The 26024-nt window shown below is 45.4% G+C and overlaps 1 protein-coding gene and 1 non-coding gene across 4 annotated transcripts in view; both read left to right on the top strand.

The window, feature by feature from the left end:
- Ahcyl1 (adenosylhomocysteinase like 1) overlaps positions 1-22963 on the top strand; it is a 41511-nt gene extending 18548 nt beyond the window's left edge. The window contains exons 2-17 of one of the 3 annotated variants that reach the window (XM_004636904.2): positions 7117-7228; positions 9738-9881; positions 10832-10932; positions 11638-11740; positions 13549-13643; positions 14276-14382; positions 15159-15275; positions 15609-15672; positions 16604-16692; positions 17065-17135; positions 17673-17767; positions 17850-17948; positions 18346-18414; positions 18831-18909; positions 20207-20327; positions 20953-22963. In XM_004636904.2, the coding sequence (XP_004636961.1) occupies positions 7117-7228; positions 9738-9881; positions 10832-10932; positions 11638-11740; positions 13549-13643; positions 14276-14382; positions 15159-15275; positions 15609-15672; positions 16604-16692; positions 17065-17135; positions 17673-17767; positions 17850-17948; positions 18346-18414; positions 18831-18909; positions 20207-20327; positions 20953-20959 (1473 nt within the window). In that variant the 3' untranslated portion in view covers positions 20960-22963. Of the gene's footprint in view, positions 1-7116; positions 7229-9737; positions 9882-10831; positions 10933-11637; positions 11741-13548; positions 13644-14275; positions 14383-15158; positions 15276-15608; positions 15673-16603; positions 16693-17064; positions 17136-17672; positions 17768-17849; positions 17949-18345; positions 18415-18830; positions 18910-20206; positions 20332-20952 lie in introns of those variants that run through there. The other 2 variants (XM_023721675.1, XM_004636905.3) reach the window with 2 other exon arrangements.
- A 1774-nt stretch (positions 22964-24737) lies between these two features.
- On the top strand, positions 24738-24840 carry LOC111818257. The gene has a single exon (XR_002822282.1). It is a non-coding gene; the product is annotated as a U6 spliceosomal RNA (small nuclear RNA).
- The last annotated feature ends 1184 nt before the right edge of the window (positions 24841-26024 follow it).

Genomic DNA, 26024 nt, shown 5'->3' with positions numbered 1-26024 from the left:
AAGGCCCTGGGTTCAATCTGGCAGAGAGAGAGAGAGAGAGAGAGAGAGAGAGAGAGAGAGAGAGAGAGAGATACATTAGGCTCCAAGAGAACTCGGCATCACTGAGCAGGTGGAATATGGGGATCAGAGGATTGCTCTAGATCAGCCGTCTCAAGGAACCTACTAATTACACTTAATGGATCTTGAGGCCTTCTTGGGTTGGAAGGCTAGAGGGTGTTAGGTCCACAACTATGAAAACATCTTGGAGAAAACTGGGGAAGTTCCATGCAGCCTAAATGTTTGTTTGTTTGTTTTTGTTTTTTGCAGAACTGGGGATTGAACTCAGGCCCTTGCCTTGCCAGGGCAGCACCTATTCTACTGAGCCATCTCCCCAGCCCCATCCTAAATACTTGATGGCATAGAATTACTTTACTGATCTCAGGTGTGGTAATGTCATCCAGGTTCTGGAGGAAAGTGCCCTTACTCTCCCTAAATCACTAAAGCTGGGCTCAAACTTGCAACCCTACTGCCTCAGCCTCCCAGGATGTTTGGATTATAGGTATTTATTACTATCCCTGGTTTGGTTCCATTCTGTTTTGTTCAAACAGGGTCTCACTATGTAGCCCAAGCTGGCTTCGAACTCAGTGATCCTCCTGCCTCAGCCATGGTTTTTATTTTAAAAGCCCAAAACTGATGATAATTCAGTTAGGAGAAATAAGAGGGTGAGTGGCCTGCTTTTTAAAAAATACTGATAGTGGGAATAAGGGAGAAGTATGGAGAGGTCAGGCAACTGGGGAGACAGAGCGCTAACTGGACATTGAAACACAGGCAGAGCTGGGGAGTTAGTTCAGTGGCACAGTGTCTGCCTGGCAAGCGTAAGGTCCCAAGTTCAATTCCCAGTACAGAAAAAAAAAAAAGCTATAAAGATTTTTAACTAAACTGGAGACATCTCTATGAATCTCCTTAATATTGAGTCTAGAAAATAATAACTGTCTTATTATTCCCAGATATATTGTTTGGAAACTAAAGTTCATCAGCTAATAGGTCACCATTAACGTTTTATGTATGATATGATTTTTTGTGTTGTCTTTCCTTTAAATAAACTGTCATTAATTTGCATTTAAAAAAAAAAAAAGAAGAAACACAGGCAGGAGGTGTCTTGCAGCCTGTAAATCCTGCTTGCAGTGTGGGGCCGCATAGTGCCTCCCTTCGTTCTCCTGCCAGCAGTGAGAATTGCGGAGTCCCATTTTGAACACACAGAGAGAGAATGATACCCAGGACTGTTTCCACACAGAGAAGGGTAGAGTGGGGGAGGGAGCCACATGCTGTGATTAGTCAGCCTGCTCATTCCTGCCCGCTAGAGACTCACGGCCCAGCTGGGGAGACTGAGGCTGGAAAGGTGGGCAGAGAGCAGCCCGAGCCTGCTGAGCCTCAGCAGACTGAGTTCAGCTCCAGGGAACAGAAGATGTGGCTGAAGGGAGATGTGGGTTGAACTCTGGGCCTGACGTTGGTTCTCTTGAGCTAAGTTGCTTTCTGGAGGGTGTGTCCAAGGATGGTTGGTGTCTTAGGGAGGAGCTGCCCTTCCTCGGGAAACTTTAACCTTGCTGAGGTGAACAGTAATAATTTGGTCTGTTTCTTGTATCAAGAAGTTGGTGTTTATTGCTGTTTCTTTGGTTTCGTCCGAAATGGGATGGGTCATGCAAAGGTAGTGCACCTTTTCAGGCTGACTGCCACACCACACCCTCTTCCCTGCCGAAGTAGGAAGAGTACAGTCTTCAGAAGAATACATTATTAGCTGGCTGTGGTGGAGCACACCTGTAATCCCAGCTCTTGGAAGGCTGAGGCAGGAGAATTGCTGTGAGTTTGAGGCTAGCCTGGGATACCTAGTGAGACCCTGTCTCAAAACATCAAAACTAAATAAATAATGGAGAAACGGTTAGAAAAGATGTAGAAATCCTGGAAGGTATGCCAGCACATTGCTTAGTAGCTGCTGACCTTGTGAAGTGACTTTTTTGGTCCATGCTAAGTATTAGCTAAGATATAGTTTCCAAACAGAAAAATCTCCACATACACCATGATGTATGTTTGCAATGTGATAGCATGTATACATTTAGAAAATGTCCCAGAAAACCGAGTATGTACCAGAAGAAAGCTGCTAGCCCTTCATATAGTGGAATTCCCTGGCAGAGCCATGTGCATCGTCATTACACCATACTTGAGAACACATCAGGATTTTCAGGGGCCCATAGTTCCTTGCATTGATCTTTCCTAGAGTGCTTTAGGTGCTTTCTCGGTGCCCAGCAGGTGTGTGGACTACAAGAATATAATGCATAATGAGTAGTATCCTGATTAACATTCATAGATCATAGTAGCATTCGGAGAGTTTAAGAGATAGAAGGCAGGGCTGGGGAGATGGCTCGGTGGTCTAAGCACTACGTGGCAAGTGTGGCAAGCGTAAGGACCTGGGTTTGATCCCTTGTACTGCATGCTGTGCCGGCCACCGAAACTGGGCATAGTGTTGCATACCTATAATCCCAGTGCTGGGGATACTGAGACCGGAAGATCACTACGCGTCTGAGCTGTGTAGTGAGACCCTGTACCAAATACATAAATAAAAAGATTTTTTAAAAAAGAGAGAAGGCACCCAGGAGGCTGAGGCAGGAGGATCATTGTGAGTTAGAGGCTAGCCTGGGCTACATCGAGCTCAAGTCCAGCCTAAGCTATGTAGTGAAATGTTGTCTCAGAAAACAACTAGGGCCTGGGGAGATAGCTCAGTAGAATAAGCGCTTGCCTGGCAAGCACAAGGGCCTGAGTTCAATCCCCAGTTCTGCAAAAATGCAGGCCTGAGAAGGAGTTTAGCTAAGCTGTTTAACATCTGAGTATATAGTCTACATGTCTGTGGAGGTGAACTCAACTTCCAGTGGTAAAAGTTCTTATTAAGGTCAACTAAACAGGCAATTTATAATTATTTTTATAAATAAAAATAATTGAGGCTTACTGATTTTTGGATAGCCTGTGATCCCTTTATTCTTGGTAAGTTCTGTATAACAGCATTTTCATTCCACTCTGTCACTAGGCTTACCCCTATGTGGTAGATGTAAAATGTCTCAAATTATTTATTTCGTACAGTGTTTCTTTCCTAGTCTTGGTATTACATAGAAGGAAGTCAGTCATTACACCTGCTAAGCTGTTTAAAGAGATACTTTAAAATAGCACATTAAATTGGCCTGACACTTAATTGGGTTTTTAAGACCCAGCAAGTAGACTTGTGTATTTGGATATGCTATTTGAAGAATGGGTCCGTCTGACCTCTAGCCTTTCTCAGATGTACTGTGTAGTAGTTCAAGAGGGGACACGAATGTGCTTGTTCAGTTGTTGTACAGCTGGGTGGTAAGTAAGTAAGTACAAAATAGTTGATATGAAGCTTTTTTACTTGAAAATACTTCTTGTTGGGTGTAGCTATAATCCCAGCACTCAGGAGGCTGAGGCAGGGGGATCATTGTGAGTTAGAGGCCAGCCTGGGCTACATCTGTGAGCTCAAGTCCAGACTACACTAGTGAAATGTCTCAGAAAACAACAACTAGGGGCCTGGGAGATAGCTCAGTAGACTAAGTGCTTGCCTGGCAAGCACAAGGGCCTGAATTCAATCCCCCATTCTGCAAAAAGAAAGAAAAAAGAAAAAGAAAACAACTACAACAAGATCCTTTTGGGCACTTTATTTACTCTTCCTTGTTCTTACCCATTTGAAGAAACACGGAAGCACACCAAGTAGGACTTAATGACTGAGGTAGTAGCGTGTTTGCCTGTCATCCATGTCCACAAGGCCCTAGATTCAGTCCCCAATACTGGAAAAATGACAAGATTTTTAAAATATATAAACATAAAAAATATATAAAGCACAACTTTACAATTGTCTTTTGATTTTCTTTTCCCAAATTGTCCAATTTTGCTTAAATGCAGTGAGTCTAGCAGACTCAGGCTGTTTTTGAGCTCCCATTTCATTGGAGAAGGAACCGGCACCCGCATATTGTTTTTGGCAGCATTATTTTTATTTACACTATAATGACGCACAGCACTTCAGGAGGTGGTCCACCCGCGGGGGAGCAAACAACCGCGGGAGCTAGCAGGCCTCACGACATGGGCAGAGCAGGTGCCCACCACAGCAGCAGCCTGCCATAGCAGCCACCATGATCCCAGTTCCCTTCTCAGCACGGGATGAGCGGAGGGACAGGGCTGTTGAGCGTCTTTCTGTGGCTGGGCCACCTTACAACAATGAGAGCATCAGAGAACTGCAAGAGTAGCCAGCCATCCCTCGTGGCATGGCTTGAGCTGACATTGTGCCCGCTCTAGGCATGAACCGTACTTACTCCTTCAGAGGGAGGCTGGTGGGCATGGGCCTGGTTTGGGAGCTGCTTGCCATTACAGTCTTAATATTTTTAGAGGGGAAAGATTTTACCAGACTTCAGGCTGCTGCTGAGCTGTTTTATTAATATGATGGGAGATTTTGACCAAGAAACATTTCTAGCTTGCCACAGCCATCTCTGTATATCTTTTATCTAAAAGTCTGCAGATGTTATTGAATTTCCTCCCCATGCCACACTCCCAGTTGGTGGTTTCTGGGGATGTGCCCAGAACCTTCTGAAAAAAAGATTAAAAGGGAAAGGAGGGCTGGGGATATAACTCCACAGCATAAGCACCTGCCTGGCAAGTACAACAAGGTCCTGAGTTCAATCCCTGTTACCACAGAAAAAAGCCAGGAAAGGACAGCTTCTGCAGAGAGGCTGCTAGAGGAAGAGCTGCTGCTGAAGACTGAAAAGGCACTGATGGTTCTCGCGACTGATTATTTTTTGTGCCAAGATAACTGCGTATGGGGGTGAAGTCGTCATTACCTTGGCCCTAGATTAATCTCTTCAGCAAAAGCAGCTTTGTTAGCTGTAGGAGCCATGTGAACATGCAGTGGGACATTCTGCCTAAAAGAGCAAATGCTGACCCATGGCCATCTCCATAAGGTGGTTTCCTGTTTTCCTCTCTGACATTTAGCCTTAAAATTATGGCACCTAAGCTGAAAAAGTGGGTTTGGACATACAGAAATGCCATAGTCTATTGATGCAGTATATGTGGTTTGGTTGGAATCTTCATTACTATTTATCCTTAAAGCTTGCTTGACCTTATACAAGAAAGCTTTTGAAAATTTCACTCATTCTACAAGTACTTACTGAATGGCTCCTTATGTGTGTAGATTCTGAACTAGATGCCAGGACGCGTGGCTCTTTGCCCTTCATGCCTTTCGTCTCTGTCCTTAGAGTTGCCTTACTGAACAGGCCGTGAACTCTGCCTCCTCCTTATTTCACAGAGTAATCTAAAGAAAAGAAAAAGCTTGCATGGATTGATATTGAACAAAGATGAGTTTTAAATAGAAGTAGGCCCAGGTTTTCTTCAGGCCTGCTGCTCAGCTGCATTCCCTGCTTTCATTCTTTTTGTTGTCCCCCCACACCACCCAAAACCCCGACCCCACCTGCTTTCATTCTTGATGTGAGCCATGTAGGCTGAGCTGAAAGCACAAGCCACTGTTCCCTGATGACTGCCTTATGACCCGTGCGGCGCTGCCAGTTCAGTTTCGGTTCTGTTCATGTCAGCGTCCTGTGCCTGGGTTGCACACTTCAGAACAGGCTGCTGTCACCCCTGCCGAAGAGAAGGGAAGGTTGTGCAACTCTCATGGGTAGTTTACTGCTCTGGTTTGAAAGTGGCTGTAACTGTATCGCTTCCATCATGCAAAGATTTTAATCTGTAACACTGCATATTTCCAGAGATACTTGCTGAAGGCTTAGTTTATTCATTTTTTTGTTTTTGGTACCAGGGATCAAACTCAGGACCTTGGGCTTGCCAGGTAGGTGCTCATGCCACTGAGCTATCTCCTCAGCGCTGAAGGCCTAGTTTACTGGATTGTCCATGGGAATCTCTTCAAGTTGGTCAGAATGTGGGAAGAATCTCAATTCAGATTCTCAAACTGTCCTGTTTTTTTTCAGGAAAGTGAAGTTTATTTTAGATTTTGAAGGAAAAGCTTATTAGAGTTTCAGTAGTTCAGGAGGAAAATTTAAACTGTATAATAAAGCACAGTGTGTCATATACTTTAGAACCATCCATTAATTTTTCTCTAATATTAATTGAAAGCTACTTGCTATGTGTTAAAGGCAATCTTCCAAATATTCTTCAAGCATCTGGTTGGTTGGTTGGTTGGTTTGTTTGTTTGTTTGTTTGTTTGTTTGTTTTGCAGTACCGGGGATTAAACTCAGGACCCTGCACTTGCCAAGCAAGCACTTATTCTACTGAGCCATCTCCCCGGGGCCCTCTAGTTCTCATTTACTTCATTTAAGGAAATTCTTAATACAAAATTTACAAAGCCATCATTTTCTTCTTTAAAATTCATGCTAATTGATAAAAATTTACTATGGTGTATATGTTTTTTAAATTTGTCTTTCATCAGTATGTTCTAGTATTTTAAATTTTCACTGGGCATAGAAGGTTCTGGGGATATTACATTGGCTTTTTGAAGCATAGATTACAGCACTAGGCGTACAGGAGCGACCACCACACCTGGCTTTGGTGGCCAGCTCTGCATGGCATGTGGTACAGGGGATCGTGCCCAGCTGCTTGTGCTTGCCAGGCAGGTGCTTAGACCATTGAGTTCTCTCTCCGGCCCCCTAAATCTTTCAAAAAGCAAAAACACTGCAAACTTCAGAATAAAAGCATGCCACAAAATAAGATTCAGGAAAGACAAACCAGAAACACTATGAGGTCATACCTGTTTTCTGACAGCACTGGGGAAAAGGGTAAAGAACTTAATATATCAAAGTTAAAGAGGAAACGTAATGGAAAGGAAGAAAGACTTGTAAAATTGGATAAATGCTAAAGTAAGTTGGCTTTTGTACTCCTCATTTTCCCAGCCTCAGTTTCTGCTACAATGGTTGGAAAACAAGTCTGAGAGCAACCCCTGCCCTTCCTTATTTCTGGTGGGAGACTGAGTAGCTTACCAGAAGCCATGGATGTTGGCTTTTAAGGAAGATGATGGCCTCACAAATGGAATATGTCATACAATTCCCTGTTGGAAGTTTTTAACTTCCTGTCTTTCTCTTACAGCAAATCCAGTTTGCTGATGACATGCAGGAATTCACAAAATTCCCTACCAAGACTGGCCGAAGATCCTTGTCACGTTCCATCTCACAGTCTTCCACTGACAGCTACAGTTCAGGTACTCGATGCTGGCCTGTTCACTACCTGGTGCTCTTCACTGGAAGATGAAAATAGCTCATATAAAACTGGCTGTCAGCTGTTAGTTCGTGGTTGGACAAGGGGAACATGTCCAGCCAGGCTTGTAGCTGGGAAAGCTTTTGTCATCTTGAGACTTTCTTCCCTTGGCTGACTGTGTGTAGTCTATGGCCAGTACCCAGTTGGTAGTGCTGGGCTGATTCCTACTCCCACATTTGTCTGCCCACATGTCAAAGGGAGAGGGACTCAACGGTATTTTAGCTGACAGAACTGGCCTTGAGAAAGAAGTGCACTTTGAAGCATAATTTCTTTGTATAAAATATACCCTGCCACCTATCTTTTTCTTTCTTGTCCCCAGTGCTGCTTGAATTAAGATAATAAAAAGTAGTATTCTGATTCCTTTTATTTGATTACCCTTTATACTGACATGTTCTCCCTGTTAACCTCTGGAGTGGGAAAAGTACAGAATATTACATTGTGACTCCAGAACGGTTGATTTTCAGTTTTAGCTTCCTAGAAGTAGTCTTCGTGCTGACCCCACCTGCAGGGCGCACTGAGACAGTGACTGAGACTGGGTGTGGTGGCACAGGCCTGTAATCCCAGCTCTTGGGAGGCTGGAAACAGGAGAATCACTATGAGTCCGATTTACGTAGTGAGACACTGTAGACCCTATCCTAAATACAGGAAAAAAAAATGATAATAATAATGTCTTTCTGATTGAACTGTGTGGAGAGTTTGTTAGAAAAAAGAATATGAAAATGGATATTGAACCTTAGAATTGGGCAGAGGAGGAAATATTAGGAGCATTTAATACAACTCTTTGTTCAACTGAAGATTCACTGTTAGAAGACTAAGAAGCACGCCCAAGGTCGCAGGTTGCTGTTGCTGTCAGCAGAGAGATTTGCATGTACCACACCATTTATTATCCATTGCCTATGGTGCAGTATCGCTCCCATTTAAAAGCTGTGTTTGAGCTGTAAGGAATAAAAACCAGAGACATTATATATACAGTTTACCTCTGCCTTGTGCCACGAATAACCCTATATAGACAAGATAGTCAGATGAAAACAAACGGAGGTATATATGATTAACTACTGAAATAAGTGAATATATGGATTTACTCATGGCATATGTTCAAGAAACAGCTTTAAATATAATGGCTATTACAAATGAAAAAGTATCTTGTTACAGATTAAAAAGGTGATAGGTACCAGCAGTCTAATAACAGCTGAGACAGAAGGAAAATTAATTTTGAAAGATTTGAGTCATAAGAAGCTGGAATGAGTGAAGAAATCTTCAGAGATCTGGATGGTTATGGTATAGAAACCTATTAGAGCAATATATATATATATATACATATTTTTTCCAATAACAGGAATTGAACTCAGGACCTTGCACTAGCAAGGCAGGCACTTAACCCACTGAGCTATCTCCCCAGCCCTAGAGCATTTTTAAAAAGTTATTGACATAGTTAAATTGTCACAGTAGAGCTCATCCATCACCTTCAGGGGTGTTGTTGCAACTAGATTCTGTCCTTTCAAGCACCTGAACATAGAAGTCAGTGAGAGGGTCTTGCGAAACAGCAGTGAGGAACATTCATTTCACAGAAGAAAGAAGTGACTTGAGAGGTAGAAGAGTAATTGAATATATTCCTACAATCTCTGAAGGATGTATTTAGGTTTTATATACAACTGTTATTTAAAGCCAGTCCTCTTGACAGACCCAAGGCTAGCAGCAAAATGGGATCTGCTCACTTTCTGCATCCTTTTTTCCTTCTCTGGGCTCTTCAGCACACCACAGTACAAAGCCCCTTGAATGACTCCTCACTTTGATCTGTGTCAGTAGTTCCCCGGCTACAGTCTTCTGACCAGCAACATCAGCAGCAATGGGAATTTGCTGGAAATAGCAGTTCTTCGATGTCATCCGGCCACCAAATGGAAAACCTTGGCTCTGAGGCCTAGCAGTCTTTTTAAAAACCTACCATGGGCTTCTGACAGATGCTTAAGTGTGAAAACCAGTGATCTATAGAAGCAGCAGTCCCTATTTCCCTGAAGCTCTTTTTCCATTTTTGTCAGGTCTGGTTCAAATCCCGATTGAAACCACACACCTCTCTTAAATGGGATGGTTATTATAGGGGTACTGGGTTAGGTAGGGCCCATGGCGCCTTTTCACAGGCACTAAAAGTACAGTTAGAAATACAATAGGCCGGGGAGATGGCTCAGTAGGATAAGCACTTGACAGGCAAACACAAGGATCTGAGTTCAATCCCCAAAAGAAAAAAAAAGAAATACAATGGTGAGAAAGCCACAACTATTGCATTCGCACCAGCTTTTTAGACCCTGGAGGAATAGAACTGAGAGTGATGTAGAACTCCAATTAAAAAATGCTCCCTTCACTTAAATGACAGCCCCTCAGGGGCAGTACTGCGTGGAGCAGCGCAGGGCCACTGACGTTGGCGCGTCTATCCGTGTTTCTTTCTGTACTGGCTCTAGCTGCATCGTACACAGATAGCTCTGATGATGAGGTTTCCCCCCGAGAGAAGCAGCAAACCAACTCCAAGGGCAGCAGCAATTTCTGTGTGAAGAACATCAAGCAAGCAGAATTCGGACGCCGGGAGATTGAGATTGCCGAGCAAGGTAAAGAGCGGGTGGGCAGAGGACGAGACGCAGCCCTCCACTGATCACCAGGGTCACAGACAGCACGAGGCTGGCTCGAAAGTGTCCTGGCAAGACACAGTTTCTTGGGCTTTTGGGGAACGCTGCTCTGTGTGGAACAGGAGCCTCAGGCCTCATGCTCTTGTCGCCTTGTCTTCCTGTTCTCGGCGTGTGGTAATTACAGATATTTTCTGGTTTTCTCCCCGATGACACCATATTCAAAGGCCTATGCAGAGTCAGCAAGTCCTGGATTACTGCATAGTGGCTAATTATGTGGAATCTTACTGAAAATACCAACCGCACAGGCCTGGATTCCCAGAAGCAGCTGATATGGGAAGGTGCTAAGCAGGGATGTGGGCGCCTAGGGTCTTGTTCGGTCCTGAGCACCCTCTGGTAGGACACAGTGCAAGTTGCTGGGAGTCAGTCAACTCTTAATTTCTCTGTGACACCCGCTGCCGCTGCCTGGAAGGTCCCTTCCTCTTTTGTTGTTTTCACATTGAAGGCATGCTGTGTACTGAGCATGGGTAGAGAAACCAGACAGTGACACAGTCGGGTAAGCCAGCAAAGAAAAGCAGAAGTCATGGCTTCCGCTCCTGCTCTGGTGGTTATATATGGAAGCTTGTCAGCCAGGGTTGTTAACTATTTCCTTCTGTCCCAAATGACTGGTGAGACCACCTCTGCATGGGTCAGTTCTGAGAACGTCATTCCCCATGCAGTCTTCTGCAAAGAGCCGCCAGAGAGGAAGAGAGAAGAGCCCGGTGGCTGCATGACAGCTCTCCACTGTGACTGCTGCTGAAGCTGCTGTCACCAGAGAAATGTGCTTCGTTTTCCTGCCTCTTTCTCCCCAAGCCCAGTGCAGCCCAGGCTGTGGTGGGCAGGAGTGGATGGTGTTGCTAGTGCAGACCTAGCTCAAATCCTCTGTTCTTTCACAGACATGTCTGCTCTGATTTCACTCAGGAAACGTGCTCAGGGGGAGAAGCCTTTGGCTGGTGCTAAAATAGTGGGCTGTACACACATCACAGCCCAGACAGCGGTGAGTTTGTTAGAAGAAAATAGAAGGATTCCCCTTGCTCCCTTGCTCCCTAGCTCCCTGCTAAATGCTGAGTACTGAACAGGATCCCTGTAGGATCTCCCACCATATAGTTTGTTTCGTTTGAATTAGTGAACCCTCAGCAAACCTGATGTATGAAGATTTGAAATATTGTTATACAAATGTTATTAAGACTTTGGATATAAATGCCAGTACGCCACTCTACCTGATTATACCCTTCTATCTATCAATGTGTGCAGTCTGAAGATTGAACCCAGGACCTTTACACTAAGCTACATCCCCACCACTTTTTAATTTTTTTTTCTTTTGGGGCTGGGGAGATGGCTCAGTAGAATAAGCACTTCCCTGGCAAGCGCAAGGCCCTGAGTTCAATCCCTGGTTCCGCTAAAAATAAAAAAATAAAAAATATATTTTGTTTTGTTTTGAGACAGAGTCTTGCTAAATGGCTCGGGTTGGGCTTGAATTTATAATCCTTCTACCTCAGCTTCCTAGGTCATGGATTACAGGTGTCCACCACCATGCCCAACTGGATCGCACCCTTTTATGATACCCTAGTGTATCCCCTGTGGCTGCAGAGCTCTGGGGTTGTGTTCTGACTGGGTTTCCCCTCTCCTTCCTCACCCTGCGTCCTCTGCATCTGCATCCGCATCCGCATCCGCATCCGCATCCGCATCCGCATCCACTCAGGTGTTGATCGAGACACTCTGTGCCCTGGGGGCTCAGTGCCGCTGGTCTGCTTGCAACATCTACTCAACCCAGAACGAAGTGGCTGCAGCACTGGCTGAGGCTGGTAAGTTCAGAGTTTTCACTACATTTGCCTGGAATCCGTGATCCAAACATACTTTTTATGTGACAAGACTGTCATTACAGGCCAGCGAGATAGCTCCTCGGACTAAATGCAAGGAGCAGGGTTCAATCCTTGGCACCACATGCTGCACCTGCCCACCACTGGGCGCACTGAGCCAGCCACTGAGTCTGGGCATGGTGGCATTGCCTGCAATCCCAGTGCTGGGGAGGCTGAAAACAGGAGGATCACTATGAGTCCAAGCTATGTAGTGAGACCTTGTACCAAATACATTAAAAAAAAAAAAAAAAGATTGTCATTATAATGTCATGTATGTCTAGGGACTACAAAATTTGATAATAAAAAAATCAACAGGAAGAAAATGTATAACAAAATCAAGTCTGTATCCATAATGGAGTATTATATAGCCATTTTAATGAATCTCTGAAAAGAATTCAGGAATATGCAAATGCCTGATTCTAATGCTAAACAGACAAGAATATTAAAGTATATGAATTCACCTGGTTTATTTTTATCAGGTCTCATTGATTTCAAGAGAGCATCAGTAAGCAGTGCCCTTTATATTGATAATATGTCACAGAAAATGTAGGAGTGCTTATAAGTTTAATTAGGAAATAATTAGTATCGCTACATTGCCAGAAGTCAGCATGGAGCTTCTTTGAGAACCTCCATTCTTCCCAGGATTTTCAGAAAGTAACATATAGTAATAAGTTAGCCTTTCTTGTGTATTCTTTTCTGATGCTTATTGTAGAAAATTTGGGAAGTTCAAAAAATTATAATCTCATAGAAATGCCTGATGAATTTTCCCTTTTTTCTGTTCTACATTGATGAAATAAATCTTTGTGTGTAGATACTGTTAATATATAAACATTCCTCGTTTAATGACTTGAGGTCTGTCCTTGTGACTAAGTCATTACATGAGCTGGTCACTAAATGAGGAAACTATATGTTATGTAGGGTATAATATTCAGAACAAGGAAATGGTCAAAGGAAACCCCAACTTGATAACTTTGCTTCCATTTACATAGCTTACATATAGTACTGTAATGAATAACAACATAAAACTACGCTTGCACTATACAGTACAACCAGCAAAAATTATAGTACTGTACACATAGGCTATACCGTACCAAAAAAAGACATTGGAGGTCTTTAAATAAGAGGTACAGAACTGTACAAACAGAAGATGAGTCGTAAATCCAAGAGGCAGGTCGCCAAGTCCAAACAGCGAGCCTCAGTTGTAAGTGAATAGTCAGTAACACAGGTAAGAGGTCAACAAGGAATATCCGGGTAACTGTTTCAGCTGACAGAGTCATTTGTACAGCTCCTTCAGTATGTCTGTGTGGTTTTACTCAATATTTTCATAATATTGAACATTTAGGTTGTGTCAAGGTATTTGTTCATATAGTGCTCCAGCCAGGTGTGGTGGCACGTATCTGTAAAACCAGCGCTCTGGAGGCTGAGGCTGGAGGATTGCTGCAAGTTTGAAGCAGCCTGGGCTACATAGTGAGTTTAAGCCCGGCCTAAACCACATAGTGAGGCCTGTCTCCAAAAAAACCCCAAATGCTGCTGCTGCTGCTCTAGAGAACAGTTTCGTCTTGATTCTCTCTTCATTTCATCTCCTTATAACAGAGCTCAAAGTAAAAAGTTGACCTAGTGAGAATAAATATTAAGCTTTTCTCTCTTCAGAATAGTCTCTGTTGCCCTTTTCTCTCCACACAGACCTCAGAAATAATTACTGTAGAGGACGCTCCCGGTAGGAAGAATTAGCTCATGTATTTCTGTCTCCATAGGAGTTGCAGTGTTCGCCTGGAAGGGGGAGTCAGAAGACGATTTCTGGTGGTGTATTGACCGCTGTGTGAACATGGATGGGTGGCAGGCCAACATGGTAATAATGCATGTCCATCAGATACTTTTGACTATAGATTTATTTCCTTTTTTCCATCAAAGCGTGGTTCCCTAAATATGTTTTGGATGTTTGGTCTTATACACTGACTGACGTTATTGCCAGATGTTTAGCTTGAAACTTATTTAGCTTGGGCCAGAGATATCCAAGGCCCTGGATTTTATCCCCAGCACCAACAAAAAAAAAAGTCTGAGTACTGAATGGAAAGGCGGGGGAAGGGCAATGCTAGCTGGAGACACGGCTCAAACACAGCAAAACTAACTAGAAGGAAATGGTGTGACCCCTCTGTGGAGTAGGAATCTGCTTTCTTTCCTTCGTGCCTGCCCGTTCTCGTTTTCAAAGGGACTATATATTTCAACACGCGATTAAAAAATGAGTCTGCAACTAGCTCTTAATACTCTTCGTGATAGCCTAGAGCAAACCTAGGAATCACTTTAACCACTTTACACCAACAAATACGACTGTATTTCCACTGTCCAAGCCTTTTCTAAGGAGAGCTAAAGGGCGCTCTTCCAGAACACACAGGGCTCTCTTACTAGTACAGAAAGTGGGCTCAAAGTTCCCCCAGCACTAGCAGCCTGAATGCCCATAGAAGTCTTCTGGCTGTCCTATAGATCCTGGATGATGGGGGAGACTTAACCCACTGGGTTTATAAGAAGTATCCAAACGTGTTTAAGAAGATCCGAGGCATTGTGGAAGAGAGCGTGACTGGTGTTCACAGGTAACAGATTCTGGAGTAGCTGCCCCTTGTGTCCTTGCCTCAGCAAGTTCTGGTCTCTGCTAGGCTTTAGGGCTGTGTCTCAGATGTGCAGTCACTACATGGGAATATCTTCACTAGATAAACCTGAGGGTTTACTTTTGAAAACTTAAGGTAATGCTAGATGAAAGTCTTCAGGCTCTAGTTGGCACGTTCTTCTCACCTGTTTACTTCACTGAGTAATTCTCACAGTGTTTTGGGCCAAGGGAGAAAGGAATGAATGCTATCTTGAAAAGCCATTCTCAATATTGTGTTATAATTTTGTATTTGAAGTATGAAAAAACTGTAAAACTACACATTTTATACAAAAAATGAAATGGTGAAATATTTTTGGCTTCATGAAAATACCTAAAATATATCTGGAAATATTTCTCTATTGGAGAGTGCTTTGCACATGCTTGCCTGTTCTCACTTCTGACCAAATCAGAAGCCACTTCGCAGAACTAGGCACGGTTTTAAAGATGAAAAAGTGCTGGTCTAAGGATATATCCCCTTTATGGGACAGAAGTAAAATTCTTCAACTGAAAGGGTCTTAATTTTCCTGCCAAAGTTAAACGGTAGAGGGAAAGAAAATGAAAAGTCAGGAGAGGTGACAAGGAAGGAGCGATGTTCACTGATGTCCTTGGGCAATAACAAAGACTCGGGAGGGCAGTGTAGAGCATGAGACTGAGTTTGCCCTGCATTCTGTTTTTCCAGCTCACTTGGTTTTTGTTTGTTTTTGTGGCCTCTTGTCCCTTTAGGCTATATCAACTCTCCAAAGCTGGGAAGCTCTGTGTTCCGGCAATGAATGTCAACGACTCAGTTACCAAACAGAAGTTTGATAACTTGTACTGCTGCCGAGAATCCATTTTGGATGGGTAGGTTGAAATGTACATATATGCCAACTTATAGGGGTAAGAGTTGGATTGGGTTTCTTTGAGACAGGTCCTTGCTATGCAGTTCAGCCTGGCCTTGAACTCACTTTGTAGCCAGGCTGGTCTGGAACGTTCAGCAACCCCCCTGCCTCAGCCTCCTGAGTGCTGGGATTACAGGTGGGCACCACCACACCCAGCTGGGTGGGGTTTCAGTGTTAAGTCTGGCTTTATTGTACCCTGGACTCCTGGTCTTCTTTTTGCCTTTAAAACCACACTTTAACTTTTTGCACGGGGTCCAAGTTGAGCTTTGAGTTGAGCCCTTGTCTGTTTCCACAGCCTGAAGAGGACCACAGATGTGATGTTTGGTGGGAAACAAGTGGTGGTGTGTGGCTATGGTGAGGTAAATAGCCGAGCCCTGGTGTCTCTGTCCATTCATGGACATTAGAAATATTGGGGGCCGGGGAGATAGCTCAGTAGAATAAGCTCCTGCCTGGCAAGGGCAAGGGCCTGAGTTCAATCCCCAGTACCACCAAAAAAAAAAAAAAAAAGAGGCGGTGGCAATGAGGTAGCTCAGTAGTAGGTAGGCACAGGGGACCACGGTTCAAACCACAGCACCACATGCCGTGCCAGCCCTGCCTGGAGGGTGGGCTGAGCCAGCCAAAAAATAAAAAAGACATATTGGGTGCTAGGAGCCATTGATGCAGGTGTCACAGTATGCATGTATCTTAAAATAATAACAAAAGTCTTATTTAGACTCATGAATAGAGACATACAAAGTGAACCGAGTTTTCCGTTTTCCCCAGCTTGTCATGTGCAGTGAAAGGCCAGCATCATTTCCTCTGAATTGACAGTAGCCATCCATGCGCTGTAATTCAAGTAAATGTATAGCGTTTTGCTCTACATATGGCATGCAGAAAAGGAAGTGGCATGTGGTTGAAGGTCTTCAAACCAGAATAAGTTACATATTTTATTATCTTCCAGCAATAACCCACAGAAATCCTGGAGCTGCTAGGCTGTTCTTGAATAGATATGTGACAATTACCAGTTTTTTCTAGAATAAAAATTAGAGGTTAGGATTGCTCTGACTTTGGTCCTGTTTTCCTAATGGTAGCAGCTGTCCAGAGCCCCGCCCTCACCATGCCTGTCCAGCTGAAGTTCAGAATGTGACCTGGGTCCGTGGTGCTCTGCTTGTGGCTGTAGCCTCCCTGAAAGAGCCCACTAGATGATTGGGGGTACCGGGAATGTCAGTTGCAGTCTCCCCAAGAGCCTGACTCCCCTGGTGTCCATGCCTTCCACCAGCCTGGTAACCTGACCTTGCTTGCCGTCGGCAGGTAGGCAAGGGCTGCTGTGCTGCCCTCAAGGCCCTCGGAGCAATCGTGTACATCACAGAAATCGATCCCATCTGTGCTCTGCAGGCCTGGTAAGAACAGAGTGGTGGTAACACTTCAGTTTTCTCCAGATATTTCCATATTCCATAACTTTATGTTTATGGTTGCTTGTATGGCTCACTCTTTGTAGAAATTGCCCAGGGAAAGGGAAGAATGGGTTGCTCTGTGCCCTTCGCTCTAATCCTGGATCCCCGGGCCTTCTGGCCATTTCTCTTCCTGGAGGGAGTCTCAGGGCTGTGGAGAAGCCAGCGTGTGTATGCGTAATTTAGCATCTCTGGCACCCCTGGGAGAGTGCACTGACTCTGACTTGAGAGGAGGTGGTATCATCTCGCTTGTTTTTTGGTAACCAGCACACTTCCTGCTGCCTCCCTGCTTTGCTCATAGTGTCTCCCCTTTTCTTCCAGCATGGATGGGTTCAGAGTGGTAAAGCTAAATGAAGTCATCCGGCAAGTTGATGTTGTAATAACTTGCACAGGTATGTGTCGTGCTTTGGTGCTAACTTCAAGGCTTAATCCCAGAAGTGACCTGGCTTTCAAGCACAGTACAGACCTGTGCTCCGTATAAGGCCTCAGTCCCGCAGTAACGTAGCAGACCTCAGCGCACTTTCCAGAGGGAGGCTTTCTCCCCCAGTTACTTTCTGTACTGCCCTTTCCCCCAGCAGAAGTGGAGACAGGGAGGCAGGTGGGGCACCTCGGGGTCCCCAGGGCATGGTGTGTGAGGAAGGTGCCTGCGCCTGCTGAGGGGCAGAGCCACCTCAGGTCCGCCCCACCCCAGCCAGTCCCACTGAAGTCCTCAGGCGCAGCCTGTCCATGGGGCTCTCTGCTTCCTCAGGCAGCACCTACTGCAGCTGCACATAGGCCTTGGCAAGGTTGTGGGTGACCACCAGCCACTGTGGGCTTTTCTTGTGATGCGTGCGAGCTCTTTAATGCCAGCAGATTTCCTCCTGTATTCTGAGAGCTGTCAGTACCTTTGTTCCCAGCATCTTTCCTCAACCACCCATCTTTCTTTCTAGGAAATAAAAATGTGGTGACCCGGGAGCACTTGGACCGCATGAAAAACAGCTGCATCGTGTGCAATATGGGCCACTCCAACACAGAAATCGATGTGGTGAGGCTGCTGTCAGCTGTCGCTCGCTCTTTTTCCTCAGTTTTCCATGACAGCCATACTCAGTTGTGCCTTTTCCTTTCAGACCAGCCTCCGTACTCCAGAGCTGACGTGGGAGCGAGTCCGTTCTCAGGTGGATCATGTCATCTGGCCAGATGGCAAGCGCGTCGTCCTCCTGGCAGAGGTACACAGAGCACTCGGGCAGAGCAGCGCAGCGTGTAGTTGGATCCGCAGAGGAAGGGGAGGCAGGGGAAATGGTGGGCCTGTTACCCGGGTTCTATCTTAGGACAGAAGGATATGTCTCGATGGTCTCGTCCACAGAATAGAAAGAGTCCAAAAGCTATCTTCTTTTCGCTAAGTAACGTATTATTTCCTGACCATAGCTGACTTTCAGCCTTTCCCACTCAGACGGATTTGCAGAAAATAGGATAAAAGCCAGAGTCCCAATCTGGAAGTGTAATTCCTCCTCTTCCAACTGAGTATAGAGGGGTATGAAGTCCTTTCGTGCATTTACTTGACTTGTATTTGACCAGAATCCGAGGGGGCAACAGGTGACCCCAGGGCTTCTCCTACCTCCGTAGGGTCGCCTGCTCAACTTGAGCTGCTCCACGGTTCCCACCTTCGTCCTGTCCATCACAGCGACGACACAGGTAGGCGGCAGGAGGCCTGCTTTTCCTCACTGGTTCTTTACGGCACCAGGCATGGGTAGGTCAGAGCTCTCATCATGTGCTGTGGCGCGGACTTGGCCACCTGTTCTTTCCTTCATATCATAAGGTGCTGCGTCGTGGGCGTTGTCATTTTCAGGAAAGAGCCATGAGTCAGTGTGTGTGTCTCTGAGCTGCCTGTTCAGTTGAGTAGTGTCCAGCTGTATTTAGCTTGTTCTTTTGTCAGGCACTAAACAAAAATGCTAGCAAGTCCTCTGGGGCATGTGTGCTGGCCTTTAATACAAGCAGAGTGCTAGGTGCTGCCATGACAGGTCACTCTAGTATTTGTCCCAAGTTGTTGTCAAACTCTCTTATTTTTATGTGCCGAAGAAGTTTTCACTTTCCTCTCCCCGCTCCCCCAGGCTTTGGCACTGATCGAGCTCTATAATGCACCCGAAGGACGCTACAAACAGGATGTGTACTTGCTTCCTAAGAAAATGGGTGAGTGTGAAACAGGAAACCCACATTGGTCCCTAGAAGGCTTGCAGTATCATGAAGAGCACCAGATTTAGTCACAGTCTGATTTTTCTTCTAATGTTGACTACGTGTTTGACCTCAAAACAAGTTTATTATCCATGAATCTCTGATTCTTTATCAGTATCATAAAAATAGTACCACCTGTGAACCTTGCGGGCTGTGGGAAGGCCCACTAGGGCTGTGCGGTGCTGAGTGCAGGGCTGTGCAGGGCTTGCTCCTCCTGTCACGGAGCTTTGTGAAGCTGAATAACTTCTAGCGTAGCTTAGCAGGGCCGGCGCCAACTCGAGAAACACAAGCAGGTTCTCTGGCCCAGCCTTCTCAGTCGGCAGGTGACCGCCTGCGTCGTGGGGTTACTCGAAGTGTGTGTGGCGCATTGCGTCTGTCCCTTCTGTGCCACGATGTCCACCTCCCATCTCGTATTGGACAGCCCAGATTCCCGACATAGAACTAAGAGACGTCCTGCTGTGTTCCCTTTGGCGTAACAGCTTACCTCTGATTGGCTTTTTAAAATTCATGTGCATAAAATTGAGGGAAATTTACTATGGAAAAGTAGCACATTTGTGCTGGTTACCATAGAAATCCATGCTGCTGAGGTACAGTGCCTACATAGATCTTTCGCTAAATGAATGTGGGTAACACAGAGCTCTCTTGGAGCTTTTTGGGATCCACTTTGATTCATAATTTGATTATAATCGATTTTAATCTTATTTGGTACAGGGTCTCGCTACGCAGCTTGGACTCGTAGTGATCCTCCTGTCTCGGCCTCCCCAGCACTGGGATTACAGGCATGAGCCACCATGCCCGGTTTTAGTGGCTGGCACAGAATGGCATGTGGTACCAGGGATCAAACCCAGGTCCTTGTACTTGCCAGGCAGGTGCTTAGACTGCCAATCCGTTTCCCCAGCCCTGTTTGATTATAACTTAATCTAGTTAAGGAGAGGTTGATTCAGAAAGGTGGGAGTAGAGCATGACGTGCTGGCCACTGAGCCACAGCCACAGCTCTTACCAGAGGAGGCTGGAGGGGCGAATCCACACCATTCTGTCCCTCTGGTAAGTGGCTTCCTGCATGCATTTGGGCAGCCCTGAGGGAAACTGCCAGAAATGTAGCTTTCAGGACTTGGTACATTTATAAATATTTCAAGTTGTGGATTCTTTCTAAGTTATTGCATCTTTGTGCTCTTTCTCCTAAAGCTACAGATGAAGTTGGGGAGTGGTTGCCCTGAGAGGCACGTGTGACGCTCCCATCTCTCTGCTTTTCTAGATGAGTATGTTGCCAGTTTGCACCTGCCGTCATTTGATGCCCACTTGACAGAGCTCACAGATGACCAAGCAAAATACCTGGGACTCAACAAAAATGGGCCATTCAAACCTAATTATTACAGGTAATTTGGAGAAAATCAGTGAAAAGCTTTTTTCCCCAATATTAAAGCAACTGCCCCCCAGCTTGCTTTCTTTAGGTACTAGGCCTGATTTTAAAGTCAGAACTCTACTCCAAATTAACTGGGGCAGGGCTGGGGAGAGGGCTCAGTAGAATAAGTGCTTGCCTGGCAAGCACAGAGTCTTGAGTTCAATCCCTGCTACTGCAAAAAAAAAAAAAAAATGAACTAGGGCAGGGCTGAAGGTATACCTTAGTGATAAGAGAGCTTGCCTCGCACACATGACGCATTAGGTTCAATCTCTAGTACCACACACACACACACACACACACACACACACACACAAATACAGAGAGAAATTTGCTTATTATATATAGAGAGAAATAAGTGTATTTTGAACGTGCAGAGCTTTGGATGAGCCCCAGGTAGTTACTCTGTAAAAACTCCCAGACTGTTACTAGTGTCGTTGACAACCACTGGCTCGTATTAGCAGAGAGCGGCCAGAGCAGCAGAGGTGGCGCTGTCAGGGACTTGGAGAGGCACCCTGTGGAGTGCTCTTGTTTCTGATTCTTTTCTTGGAATGCTCGCATGGAAAACATGAATGGTAACCAGTTCATCTCTTTCTTTACAGATACTAATGGACCATATTACCAACGATCAGTCCATGTGAACCACATGACTCTAAAAGAAATATTTTTAAAGATAACTTTTATTTTCTTTTTATTCCTTACCTCTTGATTTTTTTTTCTATAATTTCATTTGCATTTTCTCATCACGTTATTCGAGTTCTGCAGACCATCAGGAGCTTGCTTCATGGCTGTTTAGATGAAACTGAGGTTTAGGGTTCCTCACCCTGATCGCTGAAGAAGGATTTCACTGTCCAGACCCAGAAAGGTGATTCATTCTTTACCATTTCTGGAGATTTTAGTCTTAATTTTGTACCATATTAACAGGATATGCTAAGGTACCTTCTAAGTGAACAATCTGCAGTGTCTAAATTGCCTTAAAGGAGCCCATTTCTTAGCTGCTAAAATCAGTGCTCTTTCACTTCTTCAGAGGAGCAGGGATGGTGCCTACCAGCGAGGTAGGTGAGCCGTAGGTGGTGCATGTTAACTTCCCTTTGAAATTCCAAGCCCTGTTTCCCTTGTAAAGGTGGTGTGTCTGGTTCAGAGGCATGGACTAGTGAGTGCTGCTCGTTACGATCCAGTAGACCCTCTTGGATTTATAGTACGACCCTTCCACTCCCACCAGTCGCTCAGTTTTCTAGTTTTAACTAGACTACATTCCATCGAGTTGAGTTCATACCCTAGTGTTTATTTCTGTTGTATTTTTTAAAAAACTAAAGAAAATATTTAGTGTTAACACTGAGGAACTGCTTGAGTGGCTAGTTGTTAACCTATTTCTCTTTTGAACCTTTGGAGCTAAGTGCGCAACTTGAGTCTAGAGAAATACTGGCCTCAAACTCTGAATGAATCCATGTGTTTCTAGTCCTTAGCTTATAGCATCCGCGAACTGGAGCCATAAGCAGGTTCTCTCAGCGCCGCCCCACACAGCTTATGCTGAAGGCAGATCTCTTGAGCCATTGCTCAGTGGGAAGCCCTGAGCTCTATCTAGGTTTTTATCCTCTAAGAGCAAAAAAGTTCTGATTAGCTGTGCTTCTGCAACCTAAAATATTGAGAGGGAGAGAGGTGTGGGTGGGAGGAAGTCATCCACAGGGCCCTGGTGAGGTAAGCCTGCCTCTGTATCGTCTGCCTCGAGCTGGAGGCCCGCTCTAATGCTATTGTTACAGAAAGGCCACCACTTGAGGTTGATACGTGCCCCCAAAAGTTTATTATCTAAGATCTTAAAGGGCAGTTTGTGTGTAGAGCAAGTGGCCAATATGCCTTGACTCACACACTGAAAGAATCCCCAGAGAGGCGCTCACAAGGGTCAGAGATGAAGTCCCGTGCCGTGCACGCTGCTTACAGCATTTCTGCATGGTCAAATGAGCTTTAACTATATAATTATCCAGGATTTCAAATCCTCAACTTGTTCTAGCTTGTGATCCTTCAAATTTGGATCATGCATTAGTGCTAGATTCTAGAAATTTTCTCTTCTCTTTCGACTGATCAGAGAAACATGCATTAAAAACAAATACAGGAAAGCTTTTACCCTACAGCTCTTTAGCCGGGGGTAACTACCTTGCCAAAACTTCTTTGCCCTTTCTCCATCTCTCCCCACCCAGTCTCTACTTCTTGCCAGTGTGACTGTGCTTCCTTCTCTGTAGACGCTAACAGTTGAAGCCCTTTTTCCTGAGGCACTTAACCGCCAATCAGAGCGCCGCATCTGCCAGGGGCGCTACCTGGCCGACAGTGTGTTTGTGGGGCACCTCTGCTGGAAGAAGGGGCCCGCGTCCTGCTGCCCTCTGGGCTCCCTCTGGTCCTGTATCTATTAATGTGTCCATAGGAATATAGAGAAGGGCTCTGTCTCTGTCAAGCCATGTAACAAAGGACACCAGAAAACATCTGGCATCAGAGGGAGCGAATGGAGAGCAACTTGGGAAGAAAAAGTTCATTTTGTATCAAATGATTTTTAATGAATGCAATATTAATCCTTGCAGATGAGCAATAATCATTAAAGTCTATTAAAATGATAAGACCACATTGCAGTCTGTGTCGTCATTGGCTGAATAGCAGAACTTCGTTAGACCCTCTTTTCTAGAATGGGTCAGATCATGGTCAGCGAATTTAATAGATTTGTTCAGTACCAAAATTAGGCCTAAAATTAATAAAACATTTTTAAATAAAATAAAGCAGCATGGCAGTATATTTTACATTAAAAAAAAATGGAAAGAGGCCTGATGCAGCACTGCTTGTTAATATTTTTTGAGACAGTCTAGCTGCTGTTCAGATTGTTGCTGATCTCCTGGGCTCACGTCGGCCTGCCTCAGCCTCCCAGTAGCGGGACTAAGGTATGCGCCGCTGCTCCTGGCTATCTAAAAGTGCTATAAGTTGGATGCTAGATGTCCACCTTGGCACCAAATGGCTAATTGGGTTTTAAAGGCGTGGTCCCCAAGGTGCCACTATTGGGAGGCCTGGTGGAGCCTTCAGGAGGTAGGGCCCAGGAGGAGGTGCTTAGGTCACTGGAGGTGTGGCCTTGAAGAGTGTTGTGGGACCTTGGGCCCTTCCTCCTGTTTTGCTCCCACTACCGGGCTCCCGTCACATATCGTGATGTGCTGCCTCCCCTGGGCCCACAGCAGGTCAGGGCCGAACCTCCCTCCACAGCCATAAGCCAGAGACACCTGGGTTCTTCGTTGGTTTTCTAGAGGGGCTTTTGTTTTATTACTAAGTAGACCAGGTTGACCTAGAACTCATGATGAACTTGCTGGGAGCCCCAGCTGGCCTCAAGTCCACCACCCGCCTGCCTGCCTCCCGTGTGCTAGGGGTACAGGCCTGTGGCCCCACACCCAGTGCTAAGTAAGCCTGCTTTCCTTCATAAATTCTTTCGTCTTTTATAATGACCGCTGATGAATATGTTTTGCATGCCTGCTCTGTGCCAAGCCCCAGGCCTCAGCTCTCCACCCTCTGAAGAGGCAGCCTGGGAATAAGCTTGGGAGATCCTCATGCACAGTCGCCTTCTAAGACCTTTTACCTACATCCTTTCCTTAGAGAACGCGCCAAAGTTTAAGCTTCAGACTCTAAAGGTGCATTAATGCCTTCTGAGATAGCAGGGTATCTTCTAGTTCATTCCTACAGTTACAGAATACCTGAGCCGGATGTTCTAGTTTGTTTTCTCACAGTGCTAGGGGTGGCAAGGTCCAAGACAGGCTCCAGCAGACTTGGGTGTGAGGCAGGCTGCTCACTGCTTCCAGGTCGATAGCTTTCACTGGATCTTCAAGGGTAGAAGGCCAAACAAGGACCGGAAAAGGGGAGTCATCCCATTCACCTGTGACTTAGTCGCCTCCTAAGTAAGGGCCCCGCCTCTTAACACCGTCACCTTGGTGACTACATTTCAGCAGATACATCTGGAGAAATATTCAGACTACAGCATTCTGCCTGCACCACATTCCATGTTCTCCATTCATACAGAGATAAAATTCATTATATACCAATAATCCCAAAACTCTTAACTCATTCCACAACCAATTTAGGAATCTAAAGACCAGAATCCCAACTAAATTAGCTATAGGTACTATTCAAGGTGTAGGGTCGGGGAGATAGCTCAGTAGACTAAGCACTTCCCTGGCAAGTGCAAGGGTCTGAGTTCAATCCCTAGTTCCAAAAAAAAAAATTCAAGGTGTAAGTTTCTTCCTGCGACACTGCTCTCTGGTCGTGAACCTACGCAGTCGAACCAGTTCTGTACTTCCAAAGTACAGTGATGGGATAAGCACAGGATACACCTCATTCGAAAGGAAGCGGGGTACTCACTTCGGCAACCCTGCTTTGGTAGCACATACACTAAAATTGGAATGATACAGAGAAGATTAGCATGGCCCCTGCGCAAGGATGACCGCCAAATTCGTGAAGCGTTCCATATTAAAAAAAAAAAAGTGTGAAAGATAAAATGCAATAAACAAGGTAAACATTAAAACTAGCTCCAAGATAATTATTGACTCCCTGCCTTGCCTTACGTGCACCCTGGTGCCACGAGTTGCAGCGCGTCCCACGGCTGCCCTAGGGTTGCAAGTCCCCGAGGGACCCTTGCCTCTGGCAGCTCCGCCAGGCCTGAAGGCCGCCTGCAGCGTGGGGTGACGTGCAGAGGCGGCGGCCGCGCCTGCGTGCTTCGGGACTGCTGGCTTAGTCTACTGGGTGCAGTGCACGAGGTCCACCCCTTGGGCCTGGAGCAGGGCTAGGGCTGCCGCTGCAGACTGTTCTGGAATGTGTCCATGTTGCTATCGAAAGGGCATTATTGGTGCAGCTGGGGAAACGTGAAAGGCGTCTGCGGGTGAAATGGCAACCGCTGCTAATTTCCGTGCTCTGGTGATCTAAATGCTTGTCTGCTGGCAGTCAACCCAGAGGGCAAGGGGGTGCTGGGCGATCAACGCAGCGCTTCCCTCAGGTAGGCCAAGAAAACCGTACATTTGATAAATCTTGCTAAGTCTGATTATTTCAAAGTTAAAATTTTGTTGAATGAGTATTCTAAGACTAAATAAATAAATGTCAAAGACTAGCTTACGATTTAAAAAGCAATTGTTCCCTACTCAGCAACTTCTTAGACCATACAGTAACAAATGGAAAGCCTTCTGGGTTAGTAAAGGAAAACAAAACCCTAATATTTAAGAAAGTAAGGGGCCAGGCATGGTGGTGCATGCTTGTAACCCCAGCACTTAGAATTTGGTGGGCCATTTGGTCCCAACTGGGAGGCTGGGGCAGGAGGATGGCTGTGAGTTCAAGGTCAACCTGGGCTACCTAAGTGAATTCAAGGCCATCCTGAACTACACAGTGAGGTGGTCTCAAAAAAAAAAGGAAAACATGAGTCGTAGTACAGCCAGAGTGCTTGCTCCCTGGCAGGGCTACTGAACAAACTTTTTCTGTGAAATAAGTTAAAAATTTAGAAAGTTCTTAAATTCCTCAATTTTCAAAAGAATGTAAAGCAAAAATTGACACCAGTGCTTCCTTGCTGACTGCTTGTGAAACCTCAGATGAAGCACTAACCTGCAGATGGGGGCCCTCCCGTGAGCCCCTTGGGCGATGGCCCTTTCCTGAGTCCCCCAGGTGACAGCCC

The sequence above is a fragment of the Octodon degus genome, unplaced genomic scaffold (assembly GCF_000260255.1).
Source record: "Octodon degus isolate 3935 unplaced genomic scaffold, OctDeg1.0 scaffold00084, whole genome shotgun sequence".
NCBI lineage: Eukaryota > Metazoa > Chordata > Mammalia > Rodentia > Octodontidae > Octodon > Octodon degus.
The sequence above is the reverse complement of the archived record's forward strand: the minus strand, read 5'-3'. Positions and strand labels throughout refer to the sequence as shown.